The sequence below is a fragment of the Amblyomma mixtum genome, chromosome 2, assembly GCF_055824585.1.
Source record: "Amblyomma mixtum isolate Tamu chromosome 2, ASM5582458v1, whole genome shotgun sequence".
In the NCBI taxonomy this organism is placed as follows: Eukaryota; Metazoa; Arthropoda; class Arachnida; order Ixodida; family Ixodidae; genus Amblyomma; species Amblyomma mixtum.
Window position 1 is genome coordinate 45,327,760 of NC_143013.1, and position 25,195 is coordinate 45,352,954.

A 25,195-nucleotide genomic window follows, 5' to 3' on the forward strand; every position below is an offset into this window, starting at 1 on the left:
CTAAGAAGCATTCACACCAAGTATGAGTCCTCGGAGCTGAGCTGGCAATTTATTGTGAATTTTTAAAAAGTTTTTTTTTTAAATTCGCGGGCTGATTGGTATGTTCGTAGTGACCAATTTCGAAACAAATCGTGAAAACACACGTCACTAGTCCCGTGACTTCGGCAGGCCACCACATGCTGTCATTCGCTGGAGCCACGGCAGCCACGATGTCACTAACAGGCACACTTCCGGCAGCTGTGAAAATCGTCTGATCGTGCCGCCGCACGAACCCCTCGGGCAAGCGCGAGCCAGCGCATTGCCTTCACGCACATGGTTTCAATTTACCTCTGCTGCCTCTTTCTGTTGGGAGCCACTCTCAGTGCCTTTGTTGCAGTGACAAGCAAAGAAATCCGACGCGCGCTGCAATCCAGGAAGGCGAAGAGCGATCGGAGAGAAGCTGCTGCTGGGTGCGACAACCGGAAGTTGCAAAACGAACGTCAGCGAATGACAATCATGGGTGGGGCCAAGTTTCAGAGCTGTTTTCTTTATTTTTATATGGTGCCCCACGTGCAAGAGTTGAAGGGGGGAGAGGAGGAACATAATTTTTAATCGTCTACAACTTCGTTGTTATTGATGCTAGCTCAAATTCTTGCGCTGGGGTGGTGAGTGATGGAATGCCTACCTTCCGTATGCTTTACGTAATCTCAATGAATTTATTGCACAGTCCCTTTAAATGTGAACATACTATAGGTGTATTGTTGCTGAAGTATACTTCACACTCACTATTATTGCTGAATTCTTTATTTTATATTTTCCACTTGCACATGTCACACATATTATACACAACAAATCGGTCAGCCAATTGCAATTTCACCACTTTCAAGACTGTTTCAGTATTGTTCATACAAAAATGTTCAAAGCTCCGGTGTGCACATTTTCCAGCTTCCTATGAGCGAAAGTCAACTTTTCTGCAGCAGCAACTATACAGCAACAATGGGCACTGGTAAAAAGGGGAAAAAAAAACCCGAAGAAGCACTGACACACAGTCGTACACAAGTGTGACATCCTCAAAAATCCTTCCCGCAGCACAGTCCATGTTCATAAGTATGTACAATAAAAATTCAATCTGCTGCCTCACATACATTCGTACATGAAAGACAGTAAGTACAGAAAAAAAAAAAAAACATGCTTGCTGTGACAAAGGTGGTTGCAAGCATCAGAAAAGACTTGCGAAAGTTCTCGCGGCATGCTGACGCTTCTTCTGAGGGACACACGCATAGACACCTCTGTCGCTTCCCTCTCTCTTGGAGTTCTTAAGGCAGCCATCACAACCCCCACCACTTCCGATGTCCATGTAGGGGACCTGCCATGCATCCATCTGAACAAGGTAGTCGTCGTTTTAATGTCTTTAAATACATGTACACTGATAAAAAAAAAAACTGGGGAGAGTGTGCAGTGGGTGACCTAGAAGAGCAGTGTGCTCATGCCGCCCATGTCTCCCTGTTCCTTGATGAAGATTTCAAAGTACTGGTAGATGATTGTGACAGCGAGGAGGATACCAGTACCGCTGCCAATGGCACCTGTGCACAAGGAAGAGAAAACAGGAGGTCCATAATCTGAGTACAAGGTGGGAAATCATGTTATGCAGGAACATATTAACCAGGATGGGACATTTGGGACATGAATGCGAAAACGTACTAACAAGGTTTCACTATTCATTTCTACCACTCGAGATACCTTATACCCCTGTCACACAGGCTCCATAAAGCTCCTTTATTATAAAGGCGAGCGAGCTGGTAAAGGTAGCATTATCTAAAGTACCGGTGTCGGTGCTACACGGCGCAGAGCCGACCTTTAGCTGCTTTCTTCTCGTGCCACCAGGGGGCCAACACTTTCGGTTTTGTTTGCATGTTTGCGACAAAAAATTATGTTTAGTTAGCATTTTTATTTTTGTATTAGTTATTATTGCACCCAGAATGTTTTTTTTTTTTTTGCAAACTCAGGCAGCGGCCCAGTATCACAATTTATAAAACGTGTTTTAGGTAAATGTAGCCTTGTTCGCATCTATCCCAGCCACCATGGACCATTTTGCTTGTTTTGTTATTCATGCGCCTATCCGCCAGTGTCTGCGGTGACATCGTGCCAAATTTCTACAGTTCTAACATGTTTTTAAATATACCAAACGTTTATTGATGCTGACCATGAGAAATATTGGGTTGCTCACTGGGAACAGGATGCTCCTTTAGCTCGCTGAGGGAGATCGCCGCGCTCCCTTATTATAAAGCTTGCTTTAGCGAAACGTCCTTTAACTTTTCCGTGTGACACCTCGCGCAACTCCCTTAATATAAAGAAACATTACCTTAAAGGACTTTAACGTGCCCGTGTGACAGGGGTATTAAAGGTGCACTAAAAAGGAATCTGTACTCGTCTTTTTACCGCAGGAACTCGGTCTAAACGTTCCGAGCATTCTTCAAATTATTGTTCTATGCGGCCAATTTCCCTAATTTAAATCTGATTAAACGTTCAGACTCCCGCCTTTTTTTGAACTCGCCGCAGACTGTAGGAGGAGTCAACCAACCTTTCAGCCAGTCTCGTGGCGGCTTGCCGCTCTGCCATCGGCGGAGTGACACACAGTGATTGGCTAAAGCGAAGAGTCCACGCGTATTTTTATTTCCATGGGCCTAATTTGCAGCTATGTAGTCTCTGACTGGATCTATTTATTGATGGAAACCTAAAAGAAAATAAATGTGAAAGCAGAGCCGCCACGCGACTGCCTGCAAGGCCCTCCACACATTAGTTGACTCCTACCTATAGCGGTGAGTTCAAAAGAAAGGCGGGAGCCGAGAAGTTTAATCCGATTTACTAAATTAGGGAAATCTGCCGCACAGTACAATAATCCAAAGTTTCTAAGAATGCTGGGAACGTGTGAATCGAGTTCCCGCAGTAAAAAGATGAGTTCAGATTCCTCTTTAGTGCACCTTTATTGCTCCATTAGAAGCTACGGCAGCATGACAACAACTGGCGCCACATTGAGCAATGAAGTAGAGACATCGAAGTGCATTTCATAGATGCTAGAGCAGATGAGACAAATGGCAAATGCCACCGCGACCGTTCAACTGCACGACGACACTAACTTCTAAGTGCGAAAGTAGTTATCATATTTACTCAAGTAATGAGCCAGCCAGCTCACATTATCACATTTTATGCTGTCACGTTCTCGATTTCGTCCAGGTCTTGTGGGTGTATTGCATTTGCACGAATATAACGCAAGGGGAAGTTTGATTCCATATGTAAACCAAAGCTTTGCGTGAACACGGCATCGTCATGCACAGCCTCGGTGTCAATTAAGAGGCAACAGCTAAACGTGCGTGACACAATCGAGCGCAGCAAAAATCATCCGTGCAGTACCGCTGTGCCTCGACTTCTTGCCACTGCTGCTTTGTACTTCACACTGTCCAGAGCTGCAAACGTTCCTCCCCCCTTCGCTTCCCCACTCCTCACTGTACTTTTACTGTCCGTGCTTTCTCATGCTGTGCACTTTGCCTCATGGCCCCATAACCTTCGAAAACCTGGGTTCTTCACACAGCTCAGAAACTTGGTAGTTAAGAGACCTCAAAAAGCCCCGTTTTCTTGTCTAAAGTTGATCATTTGCGTACAACTATTGGCACTGCAATTGTGCCGTTTACTATAGCGGAGGTTCTACTGTAGTTTGCTTCAGTGAAATTTTTGCATGTCCAGCGAGTTTCATCACAGCAAGGCTCAACTCCCCTAACTTGAGAGGGTCAACATTACAGTGAAAAAAAAAAAAAGAGCTTGGTCACATACCCAGAAAGTCGGCCAGCACAGACAAGGCTCCAATGCAGAGGCCTCCGAAGGCAGCGGCGGTTGGGATGTACCTGTTGAGTTCATGGATCATGGACTTTTCTCTGTGACCACGCATCACCATCTGCTGCTCTTTTAGCTGCTTGGCAACCTGTGACAAAAAAAAAAAGAGCATAAACCGTATATACGACAATATATAGTCACATGAGCACGCATAACAGTGGTTATGGTAACCGTAGTTTTCGCTAACCGTGGCCAATGCTGTCCACACAGCGGAACTGATTTTACTAATAGGATATCGCGATCTGATATCCCAGCATAAAAGCGCAGATCTTTGAATTAAGGGGGGACGAGGGTCTTAAAACTAACTTTTTTTATTTATAGCTAGAATCTCATGAAATTTTGCACAGATGCATTTTTCTCTTCTGATTCCAAATATGCAATCATAATTGAGCTGGTGGTCTTAGATCTTACGAAGTCCAGAAATGTAATTAGGTAATTTCTTACGCAGCTTTTATGAACTTTCTCATTGCAATTTGTTGCTTTTATTTACATGAATTGATAGCCAGAGAGTTTCCATACCCGATGACATTCTTCGTTTTTCTCTAAAGGTATGTCATCCTGACATAATATGTCGAGAGTAAGAGGTCACACTATATTACATGGCAACTCGTTAAGCTAATTGTAAATTGCTATTTATACGTGGCCTAAACAAAAAATGTAAGAATGTCATCGGGTATGGGAATTTGCTGGCTATCAATTCATGTAATTAAAAGCAACAAAATGCATTGAGAAAGTTTATTAAAGCAGCGTAAGAAATTACCTAATTACACTCTTGAATTTAAGATAACTTTTGATCTAAGACCACAAGCTCAATTATGACTACATTTTTGAAATCAGAAGAGAAAAACGCATCGGTGTGCAAAATTTCATGACATTCTAGCCACAAATAAAAAGGTCTGTTTTAAGACCCTCGTCCCCCCTTAACCGGGCTGGTGCTTGCCACTGCTTTGAATTATCTGATCAAATTTATGTTAAAAATTATTGGACCACAGAAATTCTTCACATTCTCAGAGTTTAAATTATCGAGGTTTTACTGTACGACCGATTTCTGCAACGCTTTAGCAGCGGAGCTATAGCATAGAAGCAAACCAGGTGAGCCACACTGCACCAGCGGCAGCTGCTAGTATGCGGTTGTGAGTAGAAACTAGCTTGCATCACAGCTAACACTCCATCCAGCTACTCAGTACCAGCTTATTAATAAAAACAACAAATCCTGACACTTTTTTTTTGAAGCTGGCTTGATGGAGACTGCTTGAGCGCGCAATATTCTACAGAGCGCTCCTGCAAGTGGCGCAGCTGGCACTTCTCCCAAGGGTGCTCCCACAATCCCCTTTCCGTGCTCAAAGCCGGGTCAGACACCTGCTGGCTGTACTAGTGCTGCAAAACTGTGTGGCAAGGTGAATGTGGAGTGCGTCTGATGGTAGCCCGCGGTCTCTTTACAACATAACACAGCTGTCATATGGTGAAGCCAACCTAGCTCACCGAAGGCAAAGAGCAGCCCTTGTCTGGCATGCTTCACTGCCATAGGCATCATGGAAACCAACTGTACCTTAATTCTAATGAACGATTATTCTATTTATAGTCAGCCCAAAGATAACAGGATTAGACTTCTTTGGATGGGCAGTGGCTAGTTCCAAAGCACTGTCCACTGCGGTTTCGATGCAAACATCGCATGCTGCCAGTACGCTGGCGGGTGGCAGCTCACTATACTTGCTTTTAATTTACAGACAAGCTGATCTACTGCCAAGTTTCATATACCGAATTATCGATACAGCCAGCAATTGCACAATGCCCTTTGAGTTTAGTATATCTGGGATGGACTGTAATGTCAAGCTAATATGCACAGTACAGCAGATTATGCAGACTTTTATAAACGAAAAAAAAAGAGAAAAGAACAACAACAAAACCAGGAGCTGCACAAAGTGCACAGGGCTAAGGCAGAGCTGAGGGGGAACTCACATCCTTGGCACTGGAGCCAGACACCTCAATCCATGTCTTGGAGAAGAAGGCGCAAGAGCCCAGCATGAACACAATGTAGAGCACCGCGTGGACGGGATCTTCCAAGATGTGAGCCAAGTTCTCTGGCGGCGACAAGTAGTAGCAGAGGCCCCCGATGGGGTACGCCCTGGCAGGACCAGCACCACCCACGTCCTGAGGCAAAGTCGAGGGGGCACTAAGCAAGGCGCACTTTATGCAAGAACAGCTCAGTGCCATTCACCAAAAAAAAAAAAAAAAACAAGAAAATGAAATGCAATGTTTATCTGGCTCACAACAATCTCAATCCTTGTTTGCAAGTCTGTTCTCAATGCTACGCCGACCTAATGAACAACCAGTATTTTTTTTTTATGCATTTGGCATGTTTAAGATTACTACACTAAAAATTGGTACTCCTGTTACACGGGTGCATTTATCGTTGCCTTCCATGAGCCATGCTTGCCTTTAGTGTCATTTGTGCAGTGTCACATCGCAAACTTTAGTGACACTTGCTGATGGCCATGCTCATCTTGAAGTGAACTTCACTCGCTTCACTCAACCCAAACACAATTTATATTTTCCATGTGCACAGCCTACACGCTGCTGCTTTGGACATTAAAACAACCACACCTGAAAACGAATGCATTTTTCTGTAATAAGAGATTAAATTTTGCTGCTAAAAGGGATCTTAGTCGACAGGGCTTACACTAAGTGCAAACAAAATATTCCGCTATTATGAAGGCAGGGTGCCAGACGTGCTCCACGTAGATCTCATTTGCTGTTTACCAAAAATAGGCTTGTAAAAGCGCTTTAGTAATGAAAAACATAATCTGGACAGAAAATTTCAACATGCTGTTGAAAATTTTCAGCACCATGCATTATGTTTACCAAATGTCATCAACACCAATCTCAGGTGACATTTTTCCCATTGTCAATGCGACATCTTACAAGGCAATATGCACTCACTGAAAGTGACACTAATTTGCTCATCTGACATCGCCATCCAGGCTGTCATGCACACAACAGGTATAAAGGATGCTTGTTTGAAGAGAAGAACAGCCGACGTACCGCCCAGACTCCGAGAAGGTTCACAAAGACATTTCCACTGAACTTGACAGCAAGCATCTGGAAGTATGAACAAAGGAATAGAAGTTAGTGGACATTCAAGATGAGGAACTCTCGATTACCACCACCTTGAATTGCGTAAAAAATTCTGGCTTACCTGAGAGATGACGTAAAGGTTGGACACAAGTGCAGACTGCAGGATGATTGGGATGTTGGATGTGTAGAAAAGTTTGATGGGGTATGAACTGTACTGTCCACGGTAACGGGCAGACTTGATTGGAAGATCCACACGGAAGCCCTGCAGAAAGGGGAATCGCACCAATCAATTTTGGCTCTGGATGGAAGAAGCATAATGGGACCAGTGAACCCCCCCACGCAGTGCTTGTGACGCTGAGACACATATGCGCCAAGGCACCTACACGTTCAACTCAGTGGGCGTTCATCCCCTTCCTCTCTGCCTCTTCATTTCTTTAATACTCCTTCGCAAGGCAAGAGCAGAGGCTGAATGAGCTCACCTGGAAGTATATGACAATGGCGAAGACAAGGACCGTAGCCAACAGGTTCATGAGGTTTGGCAGGTTGGCACGGTAGAAGGCCTCTCGCAGGGCGCGCACCTTGTCCGAACGGGTGGCCAGCAGGTGGAACAAGGCAATGATAGCCCCCTCAAACTCGGTGCCTGCACAGAGGAGTGAAGAATGTGTCCTGTAGCTGTGATATGCGTACATAAACGCACGTCCATGTACAGCTACGAAAGCAGAACACAGCAAGCGGCATTTTCCAAGCGCTTCAACAGGAGTTCTCTTCAGCTGTGCATTGAAAATGCTTTTTTAAAAAGCTCGTCTGGAAAACAAGCGACAATTGCAGTCATGTTGGTAACTGCTGGAAAAGACTACTGCAGCAGTACACTGAATGCAGCGACCGACATGTGCTGGTGTCTTCTCCTTTACTTTGGAGGTCACTTTGGTGCTTCCTGGACAAGTGTTCTCGAACTTTGGCCCCGCGTGCACACCTTCTGGGTCGGGCCACAGTGCACTGAATGGCATGGGCAAGCAGTTATCCTTCGACCATCACATCTGCCCAAATATAGGCTGCGCCAATCTCTGCCAGTACGCTGTTCATCTGCAGTACACACAACCCAAGAGTTCCTCATATTACGTGGAACAGGCAAGATGTATACCCATGTGTTTTATTAAAATTAAGATATTAAGTTATCTACACAACATATTGAACACTGAAGGCATGAAGGCCTACAAAATACAAACTTTGGCGACACCCAGCAAAATAAGTTCCGACAGCTGTGCAAGGTTATGACCTCTCCCTCAGCTTTTACTCACCATGTACAATAGCCAATCGATTTTTCAGACTCCAATAAATTGGACTTGCGAAATATTTCGGACTTCAATGAGAAACCATCAGGCACATCATTTGAACATGCACATTTTCATCACCAATATTTCAGACTTTATGGAGTCCAAAAGTTCAATTTTTCGGACTAAAATAGATGCCAGCAAGGCTGTGGGGGATCATTTTTCAACTGAAAGTTCGTTTTTTGTGATGCGAGCCGGCGTCACTGTCACAACCAACCAGTTTTCCGCCACTGTGAAATGCACCATTGTGGACTTAAACAGAGTCGATCAGACAGATTGGTTTGGATAGGCATAGCTTTTTGTACCTGATCACTGCTGCTTGAGACAATTGCACGGCCTTCCGTTGCCATTGAGATGGCCTACAAAGAGTATGCGATAGCACTGGAACGGGCAGCTGCAGTGTTTGCTGCGGCTTGGATGACTCTACCCGTGGCGGGGCAGATGGGGGGAGGGTTCTTTCACAGGCGCTTGCTTCTGCTCGCATCACACTGTGGGCCACCCCTCTGTGTTCGCAAGTGCTGCTGTGCATGGAAATTGACTTCTTTCGTTGCATCGCGGCACGATCTGCGGCTGTGTCGCACTGTCTGGTATCGTGAAGCGAGGTGGTGCAGACATGACGAAAGCACGACTGTGGCTCAGACAAAGGCCGATGTTATCGCTTTGCAAAAGGAGCATGGTAAGTGGTGAAGAATGCGATTACTAAAGCCGGTTTTTTGCAGAAAGATTTTTTTTTTTCAAGTTCGCAGATTTCTTGGACTGTTCGATTATTCAGACCACTTTCGAGGTCCCGCCTAGTACAAAAATCAGTCTGCAACTGTAACGTGCTATACCACACTCTTCCAATCGACTCTCTCCAATGATACTCTTTTCCACTGAGTGTGCAATAAAAACCAGCTTGTTGCAACTACTCTGTGAGTGGATTTCAGCAAGAGCAATGGTTGTTCCAATAGAATAGTGGAAGAAATTGTGGGATAGCTTGCTGAAAATCACACTATGTGATGAAGCCTTTGCGGGGCACTCTCTGTTTCACTTGCAGCCACACGTTAGTGTTCTAAAATTCACAAAGACCAGACCTACCTCGGCCCGTGTTGACGGTGGCCGGACTGAAGGCCTTCCAGACAATCGTCTCGCAGATGTTGGTGGCAATGAAGAGGGAGATCCCAGAGCCCAAGCCGTAGCCCTTCTGCAGCAGCTCATCCAGCAGAAGCACAATGAGGCCAGCCACAAACAGCTGGATGATGATGAGGAAGCAGACGCCGGCACCAATGTCTGCTGGATCTCCATACATGCCAGTCATGACGTACACAATGGCCTGGCCAATTGTGATCACCATGCCAAACACTGGGAGGCAAAAACAAAGCACATGAAGACAGCTCAGCACCTCTTGGCTAACCACTGGCCAGCTAGCAGCCACCACATCTGGTATGTCCTGCTCTCCATTAGCTTATAATTCAGTCAAATGTCACTCACAGAAATACAGTGAAAGCTCGTTAATTCAAAACTCGATAATTCGAATTTTCGGATAATTCGAACTACACTACTTGGTCCGGCCAAGCTCCATAGAGATCTGTGTATAAAAAAGCCCGTTAATTCGAAAGCGAGTCGGTTCCGTTACGGATAATTCGAACTACGCGCCACCGCGTCTGGGCGGCTTGGCACACAGCATGTGGCCAAAAAAAAAAAAAAAAAGCACCTCCTCCGCATAGTTAGAGGCTGCGTATGTCCTAAACGGGGACAGAAGATGGAACTAGATAAAACCTTGGAAGAGTGGCTAAAGCTTAAATGGCGCCATCACTGGCGCGGTGGCCGGCGGCACCGGAGGGAATGGGGTTGGCGACCGCGCTGGCGGCTGCCTACCCTCTTTTCCGGGCAACCTCCGGAACTCGGAACTCGCAACTAAATGCTCGTTAATTCGAGCCCTGTTAATTCGAAAATACGGATAAGCACTGTCAGCGGGGTCCCAGCCAACGCCCATGAAGGCTATGACTTCGGACGGGCGTTACAAATTACGAGCGAAAAACTTTTTTTTTTCTTTACGAGTGTCGTCCATGCTTCCACACATCGGTCGATCGCCAACGGAAGCACGCGCTCAGCCGCGAACAAGACGCCAGCACAAGCGCTGGCACTCTGCCAAAGTTCCCTTCCCCCTTGCTGGAGCTAACGTCAAAAGTGATGTTATCGCTGCGTAGCATCTTGGCTTGGCGCGCCGCCAAGAAATGCGTTGGGGGGGCCGTGACGGTGCTGAAAACGAGGCTTGCACAACCGAACAAGCGCTGGCACTCTGCCAAAGTTCCCTTCCCCCTTGCTGGAGCTAACGTCAAAAGTGGTGTTATCTCTGCGCAGCATCTTGGCGCGCCGCCAAGAAATGCGTTGCGTGACGGTGCCAAACGGAGGGAAGCGTTAACGACTGACGCTTTTTTTTTTTTTATTCTTAGGCAGAAATCGGGGGCGGGTGGGTTCATTATGTGAGTGGGTTCGTTACACCAGTAAATACCCTACATACACCGTAATGCAAGTGGTTCTTGTTGGTTTTTTCGGGGCCATTCAATAATTCGAACATCGGATAATTCGAACGTTTTTCCCGGTCCCGTGAAGTTCGAATTAACGAGCTTTTACTGTATAGCCTCTGTGAGCAAAAAAAAGGAGAATGTTAAATTGCATTTTTCAGCAATAAATGCTGCGGTGTGAACATTCGTTTTGATACATAAATTTTGATGCATGAATGCACCTTACAACTGGATTATTTCTTCAGTAAAGCTTAAGGGGCACTGGGGTTTTTTCAAGGTTAACATATTCTAATGAAACTTGCACAATATGTTTTTCTCTCATTCCTGATTACTTCCACCAAGTTTGGAAGTCATGACACATTTCATACTGGCGCTAATCGATTTTAAAGTCTGCTGTTTCAAGTCCTCGGTACAGATGATTTTTACAGGCAACACTACATTTTCAATGTCGCAAACACTACCTGCATGTTAATACTTGCCCCCCACCTCATTAACAAAATTTTGACACTTGAATTAGGTCGTCTCAGGCATTTTAAAAAAAGGACTCATCCTTTTCGGTTGTTACTTCAGCCATTCGATGTGCATACTAGTGTTTTAGTAATGTATGTGACATATTGCTGCCAGATGCTAAGCATCACCCGTGGCCATGCATTAAGTTTTGGTATCAGTTATAACAGATTTCACTGTTTTGAAGTGGGTCAGCTCAGTATTCAGAAATATGCTGTGGCAGAAAGAGGGGACTAAGAAATGTTATGCAACTATCAACTTAGAATGTTAGAAAATGTGTTGCAATAACTGTGCCTTTCTCTCACAATTGTACACCACAGCACTTACACTTTTGTGCACCGTTGAAGAGTGCCCTGTCCTTAGGTGTGTCGCCAACCTCGATGATCTTGGCTCCAGCAAGCAGCTGCATGATGAGACCCGACGTGACAATGGGCGAGATACCAAGCTCCATGAGGGTGCCCCTGTTCGAGGCAAGAATGACTCGCATCCAGTAGAAAGGATCTGCCGAGTCTGAAGACATGATCCCAAAAAGTGGGATCTACAAAGACAAAAAAGAAAGGGAAAGTGAGTTGTGCGGCAATCACTATGTGCATGAATAGCAAACAAGTGCAATAAAGCACCAAATCTATCCAAATCATGTATTCATCATTAAAAAGGTTATAATAACTGTACATAATAATCTATTGCTAAGACCCCAGTTTTGTCTGTTCACAAGCATGCAAGATAGCTTTGACCCACATATTGAGTACAACACAGACACGGAACGAGAAGGACACAGTGAATCTGTTCAGTGTGTGCTGTCAAAACACTATTCTGCAGGCAAAACAAGCAGCTTCTCAAGCCTATGTGTTATACTAACTGCAGAAGTACAGATGAAGTGACAATATTAGGAACGATGCGATAAAGTGATGGAATAGCATGGACATAGCTAGCATTAGGCAAAAAAATCTGGGTGTCATAGGGAGACACTTTTGTCCTGCTAAGGACTAAGCTTGGCAGACAGTGATGAAGTGCCTTAAATAGTGTAACTAGACTAATACAAGTTATCCACTTACAGTAATGAAACAAGTAAAACTGCAAGGAAAGCCAATCTGGTCCTTATTTACAATTTTTGTCAGCAATTTAACCAGTCCTGGTGGTTCCAGCAGGGCTAAATTTAATGAAATTCAACTGTGATTGTCACAGCATGTGTCATTCTCAGCAGAAACTCATTTCTGGTTCAGTTCAGTTTCAGTGTGATTACAGTTACAAACTTGGAAATCATATGCTGCGTGTGCAGCTCACATAAGTGGTACAGCAGTTAACGTATTACCAACGCTTTCAGACTTACCTGGCAGCAAACAAGGAAGATGAAGAGTGTTATCGCTGTCCATAGCACCTTTTCTCTGAATTGAATCTGGAATGCCAAGAGAGGTAAAAATATAGCATTACAAGTACAGCCACAACGTGAACCATAAGGTTCACCTTATGGTAAGAACTCACCTTGCGTTCTGGTTTTGCCACTTCTGGCAGGATTCCACAGAAGGGTTTTATAACTTCCAGAAACTTTACTGCAAAGACAAATTGGTGGAGACAAGAGCTTGTTAGTGGAAATGGCAGTGTGTTTGCTATACTGCTTTCTACCGCGGAGTGTACCTCGCATATTGTTATCCAACGTTACGGACACCCTCTAACATACTTGTATTATCGCTCCGCATTTTTCTCTGCCTCGAACAAACGGCGATTCAGTATGCGCACATAACTACGGGTATAAATAAAGAACCCCGGCCCATGGCTGCGTTAACACGCTGACGGTAAGAAACGCTGAATGTTTCAGCGCTACGAAACGCACTAGATTAAAGTGCAAACGCTTCACTGTCGAGTTAATTGGCGCCGATGCTTTCACGGTCATGGGCACAAATGACCCCGACTTCCAGAGTGCCAGACGTGCGACTATGCCGTCAGTGCCAGCTTCAAAAACCACACACTCCAGAGCAAATCAGTTACGCTTTGAAACCAACAGACAAACGAAACTTGCAAACCGGCTGCTACAGGGCAACGACAACGTGTCAACGTCACCAGGCTGACAACGAAGTCCCGTCTAAGATGACCCCAAAAATCAAGTTCAGTGAAGATCGTGTTTTCAAAATATCTAAACGATCACATTAACAGCACACACACACTGTTTGCAAAAAGAGTGTGTCAGTGTGACACAGTCACACGATGACTTTTAAATTATGAGCTAAAATGCTTACTGAGTAAGCTCCAAAAGCCGGTAAAATGTGCTTAAAGCTAGTTCGCTAAATATCAATCCTAACAAGGGATGCTGAACAACTCGAGTAAACAGCAAATACAAGTTAGGTATTGCCTAAAGATATCTCAGAAAGACGGCGTACTTACTTCCCATGTTGTTCACTTGAGAGACCGCTGCTTAAGTATGTGTAATGTAGAAACGACGACCGACAACTGACTGCTCCACCACGCACACACGGCCGCCAGCGGCAGCTAACAACCGGATAGCGTAGCGTACACCGGAGCAAAAGAAGTGACCACGTCGCCAGCGTTGCGCATGACGTTGCAGCTCGCCCATTGTGAATGGGCGCTTGTACGTTTTGAGGCTGATTTGGGGGCAAGTAAATAAGAACGTTACCTGCTGCCAAGACTGTAAAAATAATCAGTGAAAAAAAAAATTGCGTTTTTATCACGGCGTAAAGGTGCATATACTGACTAAAAATTTTTATTGTATATAAACAACAAACAAATAAAACATTGGTTTCGAAACACGATTTCGTACCCCTCTCGTTCCCCGCATCGCGGTTTGCCTCGAAGCAGCCATTGTATCGGAACTGAGAGTCTGGAGTTTGTTTACTGGCGTACTGTGTCGTGCATGCACACTCATTTTTGTGGCTTAGTACTCCTGCAGTGGTGTGTTTGTTACGAAGACGATTCATGTGGCCGTCCCGTGACCGTCGACGGTGTCATTCCTGCCGATTAGCTAAGTTCTAACGAAGCCTTTGTGCGCTCGTCGCTTACTGGTTCGGGGCTGACCAACCAAGTGGCTGTCGCTTCCAGGTTTGTCCTTTTATCGTGACTTTGACCAATAGGTTCTCTGGGCCGTCATTCGAAGCTGATGGACTGAATTAAATATCGCCCGCGATGCGAAACACGTGCCGATGTGGGGTAACATTTGCGGCAAAGCTTGTTTCGATCTACGCGAGTCGCTGTGTCGTCAAGGTGGCTACGATGTTTCAGTCGTATAAGTAAATGACGGGGCAGGCGAGCTTAATAGCTGACATTCGCCATTGCACCTTCTGTGGTGTCGGCCTGTATGAAAGCGTGTGTCACCTTACTCGATACTGCTCTCTGGACGAGGTCGTCGAACAGAAATGTACCGATCGTACCGTTTGACGACTGCGCCGTCATTTCAGGAAAAGGCCTAGCCCTTTTCGCTGCTTTCGAGAACAAGTTTTCCTGTTTTGCTTTTCTTGCACGCTCAGCAACTGCATCGTTACAATAGCCGGAGTGTGGCATCCAGTTGATCCCTTTCTGGGTTGCCAGTGTGCCGGGGGCTATTTTGAGCACGACCTGTTTGATTTTGAGCTGGACGTCTGGACATAGGTGTAGCGCCCTGCTAACACCTTTTATCTCGTATTGAAGCCGTTTCACTTCTTTTTGTTTTTGTGTAACGTGCAGTCTTCTGGTGCCTCCAGAGAGCAGAGCTGGACTTGGGGAGTTTTAGTGGGCTCGGCGCCACTGCCAACAATCTTCCAACTTGACCTGGTTGAGGGTGCGCCTGTAACAAACTGCCTTTAAATAAAGTTAAGTTTAGCTATAGACATTCCAGTAAAGGTAAAGTGTTAGAGTTGTTTTGGGAGAACTTTTGGGATGGTTAAGTAGTACTGTATGGAAGCAAAAGCTAATGTTGCAATATTTGATGCTCTCCTCTGATTGACTTTACAATACCACGAAGTGGGAGTGTGGACGTTGCAAGCTTTCTTTGAACTAACATGAATGCATAGTAGACCATGATTTCTGGCTTTCATTCCTTGCTCACACAATGTTTTTTTTTTTTTTTTTTTTCTGAGATGAGTCAAATCCAACTGATAAAAATGCCAGGCTGGTTATTTGTAGAAACTGTAGCGTTATTTGAGCTGCTGTATGACACACTTTGCATATTAGTTGGAGTCCACACCAAGAAGTAGTATGGAGATAATAATTTGGTCAATATCAGGATGTAAATGAGATTTGGCCCTTATCTAATTGAAACACTAGGTTTGACCCAACTTTGTTTCAAAGACAGTAGTATATTCAAGCTCTGTTATTGAAAACAATGCTCTTAATTTGGCCGAAAAACTTGGAAAATTTGGTGAGTACAATCAGGGGCACTGAAAGGTGGAAACCAGGGTTCTTCACAGTTAAGCACTGACATGAGAGTTTTTTTTTTTCACACTTTGACAGTGGTAAAGTGAGCCGAACCTTGTTATAACGAAACAGTGTGTGACAAAATAACGGATATAGCGAAGGAATCATGATTCCCCTTGGAAGCTCGGTCAACACGCACTGTAACGAAGTTACAGTTATAATGAAGTAATTGCCAGGCCCCTTCAACTTTGCTATAACGAGGCTAAACTGTAGAACATGGCAATGAGAATATATTTTAATTTACTGCAGCAGCAGCGCATCCTGGATTCAGATCTGCCGGTCTCTCCATATCTTTTGCAGTGGCTAAGGTACTAGAGCTGGAAAAGGAAGAAGTGAAACCATGTTAGAAACAGTTTGAATGATGAGGTGCAAAATTACAAGAAGGCTGCTATAGACGCTCTTTCGGGCGAATGAATTTGGCTCATTCTTGATCTGAAATAGGCTCATTCTTGATCTGAAATAGGCTGCACATGCAAATTTTGCAGATAATATATCTGGTTCCATTTGTTTTGATTGTTTTTCTAAAGAAAATTTGAATGGATTTAAAGCTGAATTTCAGTTAGGTTCTGGTTCTAGGTTTAGCTCATTTCAAAAATAAAAAAACTCTTCACATAACATATGCTTGAGCATTTAACATTGCTCTTTCTTACGGCAGGGTGGGCGTCACAGGCACTTGCTAATGATGCAACACCTTTCAGGTGAACATAACACTAAAATTTCTTCATTTAGAAGCTTAGATTTGTTAACACAAAATAAAGCTTCTTAAGTATCTCACTATCTCCTTTAGAATGATCACACGAAATGATGGAACTCGGAGCGCTGAAATTTTGCATTGTAAACATAGCTTGCTACATGCATGGGTATGTTCACCATAATTTGTCCAGACCACCTTCATTGGTCAAGCTGGAATTTGTGGGATGAAAACAGCACAAAGCAAAGCTGTTGACTTTGTTTTGTCTACTAAGACCATAGCACAAAGCTAGCATCATTGAAATGTTACAACCTGTGCTGTTTAGTGTTCTGCTGTGGTATTTTCCATTCAGGCCATTCACTCATGGCTCACCATTATTCCTCCCCATTGCATCTTGCGCTGCTTAGAGTTTGTTCCCATGGTTGACATGCTGGAAAGAAATAGTATTTCCTCTTTCCAGTCCTCTCTCTCCCCCATGCTTATCAGAACAGTTTAATTTTCTCATCATCATCATCATCATCACCCTGACTACACCCACTGCAGGGCAAAGGCCTCTCCCATGTCTCTCCAACTAACCCTGTCCTTTGTCAGTTGCCGCCACTGTATCCCTGCAAACTTCTTAATCTCATCCGCCCACCTAACTTTCTGCCGTCCCTTCTGCCGTAATTTTCTACCCCTCTTTTAACCTGCCATTCAGGGATCATATCCTAAGAATACAGCTGTTAACATTTTGTCGTTTAAATTAATGGCTGCCATCATTAAAATTGCAACATGTTTCATTTAGAGCTGACTATGCACCTTGGAATGCTTTTTGTACATTTCAGAATAGTTAATAATGCGATGAGAAACAGTTTTGTATTTACTATGCTCCTGACGAGATTTTTGCCATCTAGTGTTGCCAAATGCTGCTTTATTTCATAGTGATATAGTCTGTTTAATAATAGTTAAAATTTAATAACAGATTATTTATTTGGTTGTTCTTTAACTTTAGGTGCTTTAAATTTTTGTCATCATGACTACTTTATTTGCCCTAACTACAAGTGTAGTTAGGATTTTTTTTTAAAGACGGTGCTGAGGATATTTTGATGACTGTGAGGCGGGGAGCTCGATTTTTGGAGGGAAAGGGCGTGTGGCCCTTCGAGGCCCCCATTTGGCTACCTGCCTGCCCAGGGGTGTCACTAATAAACACATTTGTCATGGCAGAGACCCATTTTGAATTAATTAAATTTTTCATGCCAAAAGCTGATTTACTTGCTTCTTCTGTGATTGCAAGTGTCATGTTTCAAAAAGCAAAAATACTTGACGCTACTGGCTGAAAATGGCGCTGTTTGTGAATTCTATGGCTCATAGCTGATAAAAATTTGTTGTAATTTTTGTTTTGTTTTTCATCTCCTTAGGATGGAAAACGGCGATAATGATGGTGGGAACATTTCCGACTCATTCCTCACTGCAAGTGGCCAGTACATTGTACATGCGGAAGGTACGCTGCGTCATCTCTGCTCGGTTTTTCTGGTGTGGGCCTGTGCGTTTGTTTTTGCAGTGACATTGGTGCTCCATTCGTTCACTTATTTTTCTGTCCTAGAGCTCAAAGGAACTAGCAGCTGATTTTTAAGGACCTTGATTTCTTTTTTAACACATCAAAAGACCCAGCAAACCACAAACCTCTCAGAGACATCTAGCTAGACGTCTCTGAGAGGTTTGTGGTTTGCTGGGGACATGGTGCTCAAAGTGCTTGAAACCACAACACTTGCTTTAAGAGCACTGCAAGACATTTCCGAAACAAACTTTTTAATTCGTTGGCACTTGTACGTTTTCTGATGCTGCAAATATTGGTAAATTAATGAGTGGTGATATGAAATAATAGTAAATGAATACTGTAGCGTGTGATAGTGGTGTGGTGGAAGAAGATGGTGACGCGCCCCAGCAAGACTGCCTAGTGCGAACAGATTAGATTCCGAGGCTGCACAACCGAATGCCGGTGGCACACTTTCCCGCTCCCGCCTGACTGAGCGGGTCCTGCCAAATATATTTGTGGAGGCCTGGTAATGACTTGTGTCTGGGATTCTTCTCCGCAATACTATGCAATGGTCAGAATGGAAAAACCACAATGCACTCCATGACTGTTGTATGCAAGGTGTTTCACTTAAGACTGTCAGCAATTTTTAAAAATAGGCTGTTTGAGTTGAGAGCACTTTCTTCAGCATAGCATAGTCAATGGTGCAGTATGTCAGGATACAACTAAAACGTGCTAACTAGCAGGCTGGTTATACTAATATCACTGTTAGGCTCCTTGTCTATTGGAAGGCTTATAGCTCACTAAAAGTAGGTGTCGGACTTTACAGTTTGAACAAACAAAAAAAAAACTGCTGAAGGTACGTCGGATTGCATTTTTGAATTTAAGTTTTAGTCAAAAAGGGGCAGTATTCTTTACATACACGCTACAGCTAGCTGGCTATTGACAGGAGTTAAAACACCAGTGTTGCAGGGGTTTGTCAGTTACTGGGAAATCTTAGATATTTTTGAGGTAGGTTTTGTACAATGTCACCATTTGCCGAAGTCTAGTGGGCTGAAGCGAGACAAGAAGTACAGTTAAACCTGGAAATAACAAAATAGAAAAAAGTGGTTGCTTCCATTCCCTAAGTGTGCAGAATGCCTCCTTTTTCACCGGGAAGTCATTGTACTGTTGCATAGCCAACGCTTGGGCTGTTCTGTTAATGCTTCCCGATACCAGAGACTACCGCAGTTATATTCCTTGTTACGCCAGAAATAAATGCGAGCTAAGCATAACGGCAGAGCAACTCTGACATTAGCATAGCATCTTGCATTCGTGAGTGGGAAGAGAAATGAGTATTGTGCACGCTTCAAAGAATGCTCTGTCAACAGAACTGTCATTGTTCAATTCAACAGCCACTAGCAGTAGGTGAACACTGTTTGTTTGTTTGTTTATTGGGGTTTAACGTCCCAAAGCGACTGAGGCTATGAGAGACGCCGTAGTGAAGGGCTCCGGAAATTTCGACCACCTGGGGTTCTTTAACGTGCACTGACATCGCACAGCACACGGGCCTCTAGAATTTCGCCTTCAAGAAATTCAGCCGCCGCGGCCGGGATCGAACCCGCGTCTTTCGGGTCAGCAGCCGAGTGCCGTAACCACTGAGCCACCGCGGTGGGGCAGTAGGTGATCAGTTATTATTGCTATCACCATTGGAGATAAATTGTAATTGTTAATCTCTCTTTCTCAGTATATTGTGCAAAATATGCTTTGACTGGTGATGATGACCTTGTTGAAAATTTTGCTGCCGTCTGACCAGATCTTCAAGCTTGTTAAATATGATGAGTTATGGGAAGCTAAGTGTGGTGATTATAGTCTAGATTTTTTTTTTTTTCATTGCAGATATCAGCTAGTATTTTTTTCCTTAAATTTTTGCAGCGTCTGCTGAAAGGCTTGCTTCAGTTGTCTGTCACCTGTGGTCGATATCTATAGGTTCCAACATCAATTGTAAACTACGCTAGCTTGAAGGAGGAAGTTGGAGAGGTGTTTCTGCCTGAATTGTCACGCCTGTGCCGGATGTTTGCTCGAACTATGCATTGCCTCCTGTTCAGGGTCCTTGTCTGGCACAGAAGGTGAGGACGGTCTTGGAATTGCTGGTGATGGCTCTGACCAAGGTGACAGCCAGAAAGACACTGAACCTTTACGGGAACAGGTATCGTCACTCTCTTCAGCAACTACTGTGGCGTGTTGCTCTTACCTGTGTGTTTTGAGGGCCCATAAAACTTTCCTTTGCCTTGCCTTACAGGATCGCTTTCTCCCTATTGCTAATGTTGCTCGAATAATGAAGAATGCCATTCCTAAAAGCGGAAAGGTGAGCTACTTCTATTTGTTGGATTGCTCATGTTGTCTTGGCTATGCAACAGGCCTGACATACCCATTGTGACAAGTCGGGGTACTGGTTTTAGATCTGTGCGCCTGTGCACTGTTACTAAACTTGTAATGCTGTGAAGTTGGTTTTGTTTTGCTTTTATTGCTTCCAAAGCTCCAGAAGTTGCACATCATTCCTGTTATGTGCTGCACGCTTGCACATACTTGGTAGAGTTCCACAAGATGTGAACTGTGTCATTTTTTTTCTTTTGTCCTAGATTGCCAAAGATGCGAAGGAGTGTGTTCAAGAATGCGTTTCCGAGTTTGTCAGTTTCATCACCAGCGAGTATCCTTGCGTGGTTGTGTGTTCTCATGCACTTGCTGTGGTGCTACAAGGGCACTGACATTTTGCTTAAATACCAGTCTTGCTGAGGATTGTTCCAAGTGGTAAGCATCTACGTGGCTAGTTGCAGGGTGTGAGTTTGGCGGCTTTAGGGGATCCTGAGAACAAACTGGAGGTGGCCTGTATAAACAGATTGTCATGTTCTAATGAAAAACTTTGGCAGAAAATGGAGCTTTTAGAAGCTAGAAAAGGTGTTGCCACCGTTCTCGCAAGCAGACTGCAGTATGTATACAAGTCAAGAAAGCAGTGGCAAATACCCCTCAAACGAGGCCCTCCAGCCAGTGGTGCCAACACATTGTCATGGCATTGTGGTTAATCCCATTTCATGGAAGCACTTGCCAGTCACCTGCGATTTCATGCTATGCTTGCAGACAACTTTTTTAGCAGTGCAGCAGAGGCTAGGCAGAAAAGGGTCCTTTGTCCCCGTGCAGTAGGACCACTGAAGCTCCAAATTTATCTCTCCCCCACCCCCTATGCCCTTACCCTTCTCTTTCCAAATAAATGTTTTGACTACTACTACTCTGCTGCATTGCCAGTGCAGCATCATGAGGCCTTAGCTGGAGGGCCTCCTTTGAGGTGAGCCACGTCGTTGCCATTGGTGTAACTGAGCCAAACCGTAAATAAATAAAAATAATCAATGCCGCAACTGGGATTCGAACCTGGGGCGTCGCAAACAGATCATCTTCGCTGGCCACTGCACAAGAGCACTAGGCTATCGCCGCAGCCGATCACGCCTCGTGTTAAACTGCAACGCACTCTCACGCTGTGCATTGCACATTGTCGTCTTCTTCTACTAATACTGCTATTGAAATAATATTGTTGCCAGATGTGCCAACGACTGAGCAAAGCAAAACAGTGATCCTACAGAGCCTGAAACACCGACAGAACTGCACTCAAACCTTGCATTAAGGAAAATTGTAATCGTCCTTATAATTTTTTCATTCAATTTTCTCGGCATTAAATGCATATTCCGCTGCTGGACAAAGATCAGCATAGCCATGATTTTTACCAAGTACAAAAGTAGGAATGGTTGTAGAGTGCAACTAGCGGCATGAAAATGGCAGAAGATGGAATGCAACCAAGTTTCTTACCTTGGCACCAGATAGTGCTGAGCTGCCCACAGCAGAACCATCTCGCTCATATTCACTCTTGGTGTTGAGGTAGCTTGGCAGATTTTAAAAATCCTTAGCCATGGGCAACGGCTACTAGTTCTTTTTTAACTGCAGTGCTTATTTTTGAGGGGCACATTAGGCATTAAAAGCAGTGGGGGATTCACCAGTGTCCATTGCTTGTTTGTGGAAAAGAAATAGGATGCCTTATTCCTGAGCCTGCCAACACAGAGCCAGTGATCGTTGCCACCAAGAGAAGAGGAAAACTATCAATGGCGAAGACATCCTTTTCGCCATGTCAACCTTGGGATTCGACAACTACATAGAACCATTGAAGCTGTACCTTCAAAAGTACCGTGAAGTGGTGAGTGCAGTGTCTTTGTGTCGCACTCTGGAGATCATTTGCTCTTGGCGTGCATTGCTCAAGGCCTGATCATTTTGTTGACTTGCGCAGGCCATGAAAGGTGAAAAGAACGTGGGGACTGCATCTGCTTCCGAGACTTCGCTTGAAGAGCTTGCAGATGACACTTTCCGTGAGTGGTGTCATGCCCTTTGACCATTTGATCCACTGCACAGGGGTGGAAGCTGACCTGTACCAGGTGTAGCTCATGCATGCAGTGCAGTCAATTCGAAGGAATTCACTAATAAGGAACCTGCTGCCTGCACTGCAGTTGTGTTGAGATTCCGTGATTAGAGGAACGTGTAGATTGAGTTCCACGGCAAAAAGACGAATTCAGATTCCTCTTCAGTGCACCTTTAACAACTAGTGTTTTTTCAAGTTGTATCCTACTAGAGGCTTAGCAAGTACACGTCATCTGATGTCAGAAAGCACGGGGGTTCAAACAGGTTAACGATTTTGGTCTAAAAAGGTGGTCACAAAGAGTTACCATTCTGTTCAGTTTTCTTTATTTATGTGGACGTGAACAAAATGAAAAATAGTTACATTTGGGAGAGTTACCATTGTGTGTTTCGGCTGATGTGGTGTTACACATGGCTAACAATAACCAAAAAAAAAAGTAAAAAATGTTCCTTGTATGTTTACGGCATCTGTGTTTTCTTTCGCTCCCACCTTCCTCTCTTCCCTCGCAGCGCGGTTGAGGTGTACACCTAGAAGTGATACTGTGCCATTTTCGGTTCTCAGAAACCACTATATATATTGTATGTTGCCCGGATCACTGCGTAGTGACTATGAGAAGAAAGCAGCCGCAGCTGGTCGTAACAGGAAGCAGACATGGGGGAAAGGAAAACGTCACTCAGGGCTCCGGTCAGAGCTGCCTATTTCGGCGAAGAAAATATCGCTGCTTGACGGAGTAATCCGGGATTGACACCTGATCCCAATCTGTCATGGGGACATACAACTTGCGCTCCCATTCTGCCAATGGGATACGATTGCTCCAAACAGAGCAGAAAAACTTGCTCCGGATTTGCCATTGACTCAACATTAGTGCTAAGCTCAGTTGAACAGTAATGACATGTGGCCTGCATAACAGGAAACATTGTTACCCGAATGTATCCCAAGGATGTCAACGCATTTCTACCAAAGTATAAAAGATTTCCGATCTCTCTTTATTAGGTGACATAACCTTCGCAGTCCAGAATTTCACAGAAAAGTGCATTGCTTCACCTGTCTGTACAAAAAGAAAAAAAAAAAGCCAGGATCTGTTAGCGCTAGCAGTACAAAGAAGACAAGGTGTACTCGCACACACTTAGTTGTCAATTTTTGCACAAGTGGATTTCAGCATTGCTGTATCCCTAGAACTCTGTCTAAATAGCATAATTTGCTCGCTCCATGTTTTTAAGGGGGGACACTAGTCTTGAAAAGAAAATTTTATTAATTTAGTCATAGTTATGAAATTTTCAGTGCAGATGTATTTTTGTGCGCTGATTCTAGATATGTCATTTAATTTCATGTAAAACAATTCCTTGAGCACTTATGCACTTTTTATGCTAGTATTTTGCAGAGAGTTTTGAGGAAAATTTGCTGAAGGAAACTCGCTGAAATGCATGCCATTGGCTTCTCTCGAGACCAAGGAGTACAATAAGGGTAAAATTATCATCCTGGCTCTCGTAGAACTTGAGTAATAGGGTACTGAAGCTGCCACTTCAGAAACAGGAATACACACTTTCCTTCTCATTTCTGAAGCGACAACTTCAAAACTCTACAACTTAAGTTCTATGATAGGCAGGAAGACAATTTCACCCTTATTGTATTCCTTGGTGTCAAGAGAACCCAATGGCATACATTTCAGCGAGTTTCCCACAGTAAATTTTCTTCAAAACTCTCCGCAAAATACTAGCATAAAAAGTTACATAAGTGCTCAAGAAATTGTTTTACATGAAATTAAATGACATATTTAGAATCAGCACACAAAAATACATAAGCCCTGAAGATTTCGTAACTGTGACTTCATTAATAAAAATTTTTTTTTCAAGACCAGTGTCCCCCCTTAAGCAATTTATGTTGGATATGAAGTGGAGCACCACTGGTTTTCTTGGTTTGCGTTGTTAGAGCAACTTTTTTTTTTCATTTGTACTTTGTATTTGCACATGCTTGTCATCCATGTAGTATTCTTTCTGGGGAAACCCCTCCTGCATGATTAAAATGTAGCACTTGGCATTTGAAAACAAGTTTTCTTCCTATACTTGCAGCCAGCATCCTTGCACAGGAGCCAACAGCACAACAGAATGTCATTTTCACAACTTTCCCTAACCAGGCAAGTATTTCTTATCTTCCTTAGCATCTAACTCCTTGCTTTTGAAATTATGGGTGGTAGCCTTGATCACATTTTTTTTTTCTTTAACAGGATCTCACATTTTGAGCAGCAGCCTGCCTCCTCGTACTGTCTGCAGCAGCAGGTTGGGCACAGCTCCCATGTGTACATAGTGTTGTTTTATTAAACAGCAATCCTGCCCGTTATTATGCGAGATGCTGACTGCATGCATGAATGTGCAGAGGTGCAGCAAAGCTCAGGCACAGCACATGCGCATCGTCTGGAAGCATTGGTGTGTAGCAATGTACCTGAAACTCGCAGGAAGCCTTCAGTGTAAACTGACCACATTTTCCTTGGCGGTGGGACAGAGTGGAATGTTATAAAGCTTTTGGCGTTGGTCTAAACACTGATCTCGGCTCCCACAGTGTCATCATTCAGCTGTGGGTTTTCAGTAGCGCACAGTGCATCCAGGCAAGAGCAAAACTGGAGATCAAACCCCTCGCCTCCCACATGCGAGGTGGATATTCAAACCACTGGGCCACCATTGTGGTGCAAAATGAGGAGACTGCTGCCTTCTGTACTCCAGACACTGCCAGTACATTGCACAAAATGTTTCTAGCAGACTAAACAAAAAATGTTTGTCGTGTATATTCTTGCTTCATAATGTAAGCTCTCTGCCCTCGGGGGAACAATAATAAGAAAGGTTTGAAATGAACACTGTGCTCCATCAGCAGCTG

General features: G+C 44.1%; 2 protein-coding genes across 3 annotated transcripts; one reads left to right on the top strand and one right to left on the bottom strand.

Moving 5' to 3' along the window:
* Positions 1 to 767: 767 nt before the first annotated feature.
* Sec61alpha (SEC61 translocon subunit alpha) lies at positions 768 to 13,827 on the bottom strand. Its single transcript, XM_089571465.1, has 11 exons — positions 13,667 to 13,827; positions 12,770 to 12,837; positions 12,618 to 12,683; positions 11,615 to 11,825; positions 9,351 to 9,614; positions 7,422 to 7,582; positions 7,064 to 7,204; positions 6,910 to 6,966; positions 5,827 to 6,018; positions 3,808 to 3,955; positions 768 to 1,562 (listed from the first exon to the last, which is right to left on the bottom strand). Exons 1-11 carry the CDS (start codon positions 13,671 to 13,673, stop codon positions 1,447 to 1,449), a joined length of 1,431 nt encoding a protein of 476 aa, XP_089427591.1. The 5' UTR covers positions 13,674 to 13,827; the 3' UTR covers positions 768 to 1,446.
* A 232-nt stretch (positions 13,828 to 14,059) lies between these two features.
* On the top strand, positions 14,060 to 24,868 carry Nf-YB (nuclear factor Y-box B). Of its 2 annotated transcripts, none has more exons than XM_089571469.1 (9): positions 14,060 to 14,338; positions 17,777 to 17,859; positions 19,980 to 20,080; positions 20,174 to 20,239; positions 20,514 to 20,581; positions 21,979 to 22,111; positions 22,202 to 22,280; positions 24,397 to 24,461; positions 24,552 to 24,868. In XM_089571469.1, the coding sequence occupies exons 2-9, from the start codon at positions 17,778 to 17,780 to the stop codon at positions 24,564 to 24,566; spliced, it is 609 nt and encodes a 202-aa protein (XP_089427595.1). In that variant the 5' UTR covers positions 14,060 to 14,338; position 17,777; the 3' UTR covers positions 24,567 to 24,868. The 2 variants fall into 2 exon arrangements, with proteins under 2 accessions (XP_089427595.1, XP_089427594.1); XM_089571468.1 differs by lacking the exon at positions 14,060 to 14,338 and adding an exon at positions 14,447 to 14,522.
* The last annotated feature ends 327 nt before the right edge of the window (positions 24,869 to 25,195 follow it).

Excerpts from the sequence above, each read along its gene's own strand:
- Sec61alpha (XM_089571465.1), bottom strand. Across the intron at positions 11,826-12,617 it reads TCTTCCTTGTTTGCTGCCAG|ATCCCACTTTTTGGGATCAT; the intron begins GTAAGTCTGAAA and ends TTGTCTTTGTAG. Across the intron at positions 1,563-3,807 it reads TGTGCTGGCCGACTTTCTGG|GTGCCATTGGCAGCGGTACT; the intron begins GTATGTGACCAA and ends CCTTGTGCACAG.
- Nf-YB (XM_089571469.1), top strand. The coding sequence starts at position 17,778 with ATGGAAAACGGCGATAATGATGGTGGGAACATTTCCGACTCATTCCTC. Across the intron at positions 20,081-20,173 it reads CTGAACCTTTACGGGAACAG|GATCGCTTTCTCCCTATTGC; the intron begins GTATCGTCACTC and ends CTTGCCTTACAG. Across the intron at positions 22,112-22,201 it reads TTCAAAAGTACCGTGAAGTG|GCCATGAAAGGTGAAAAGAA; the intron begins GTGAGTGCAGTG and ends TGACTTGCGCAG.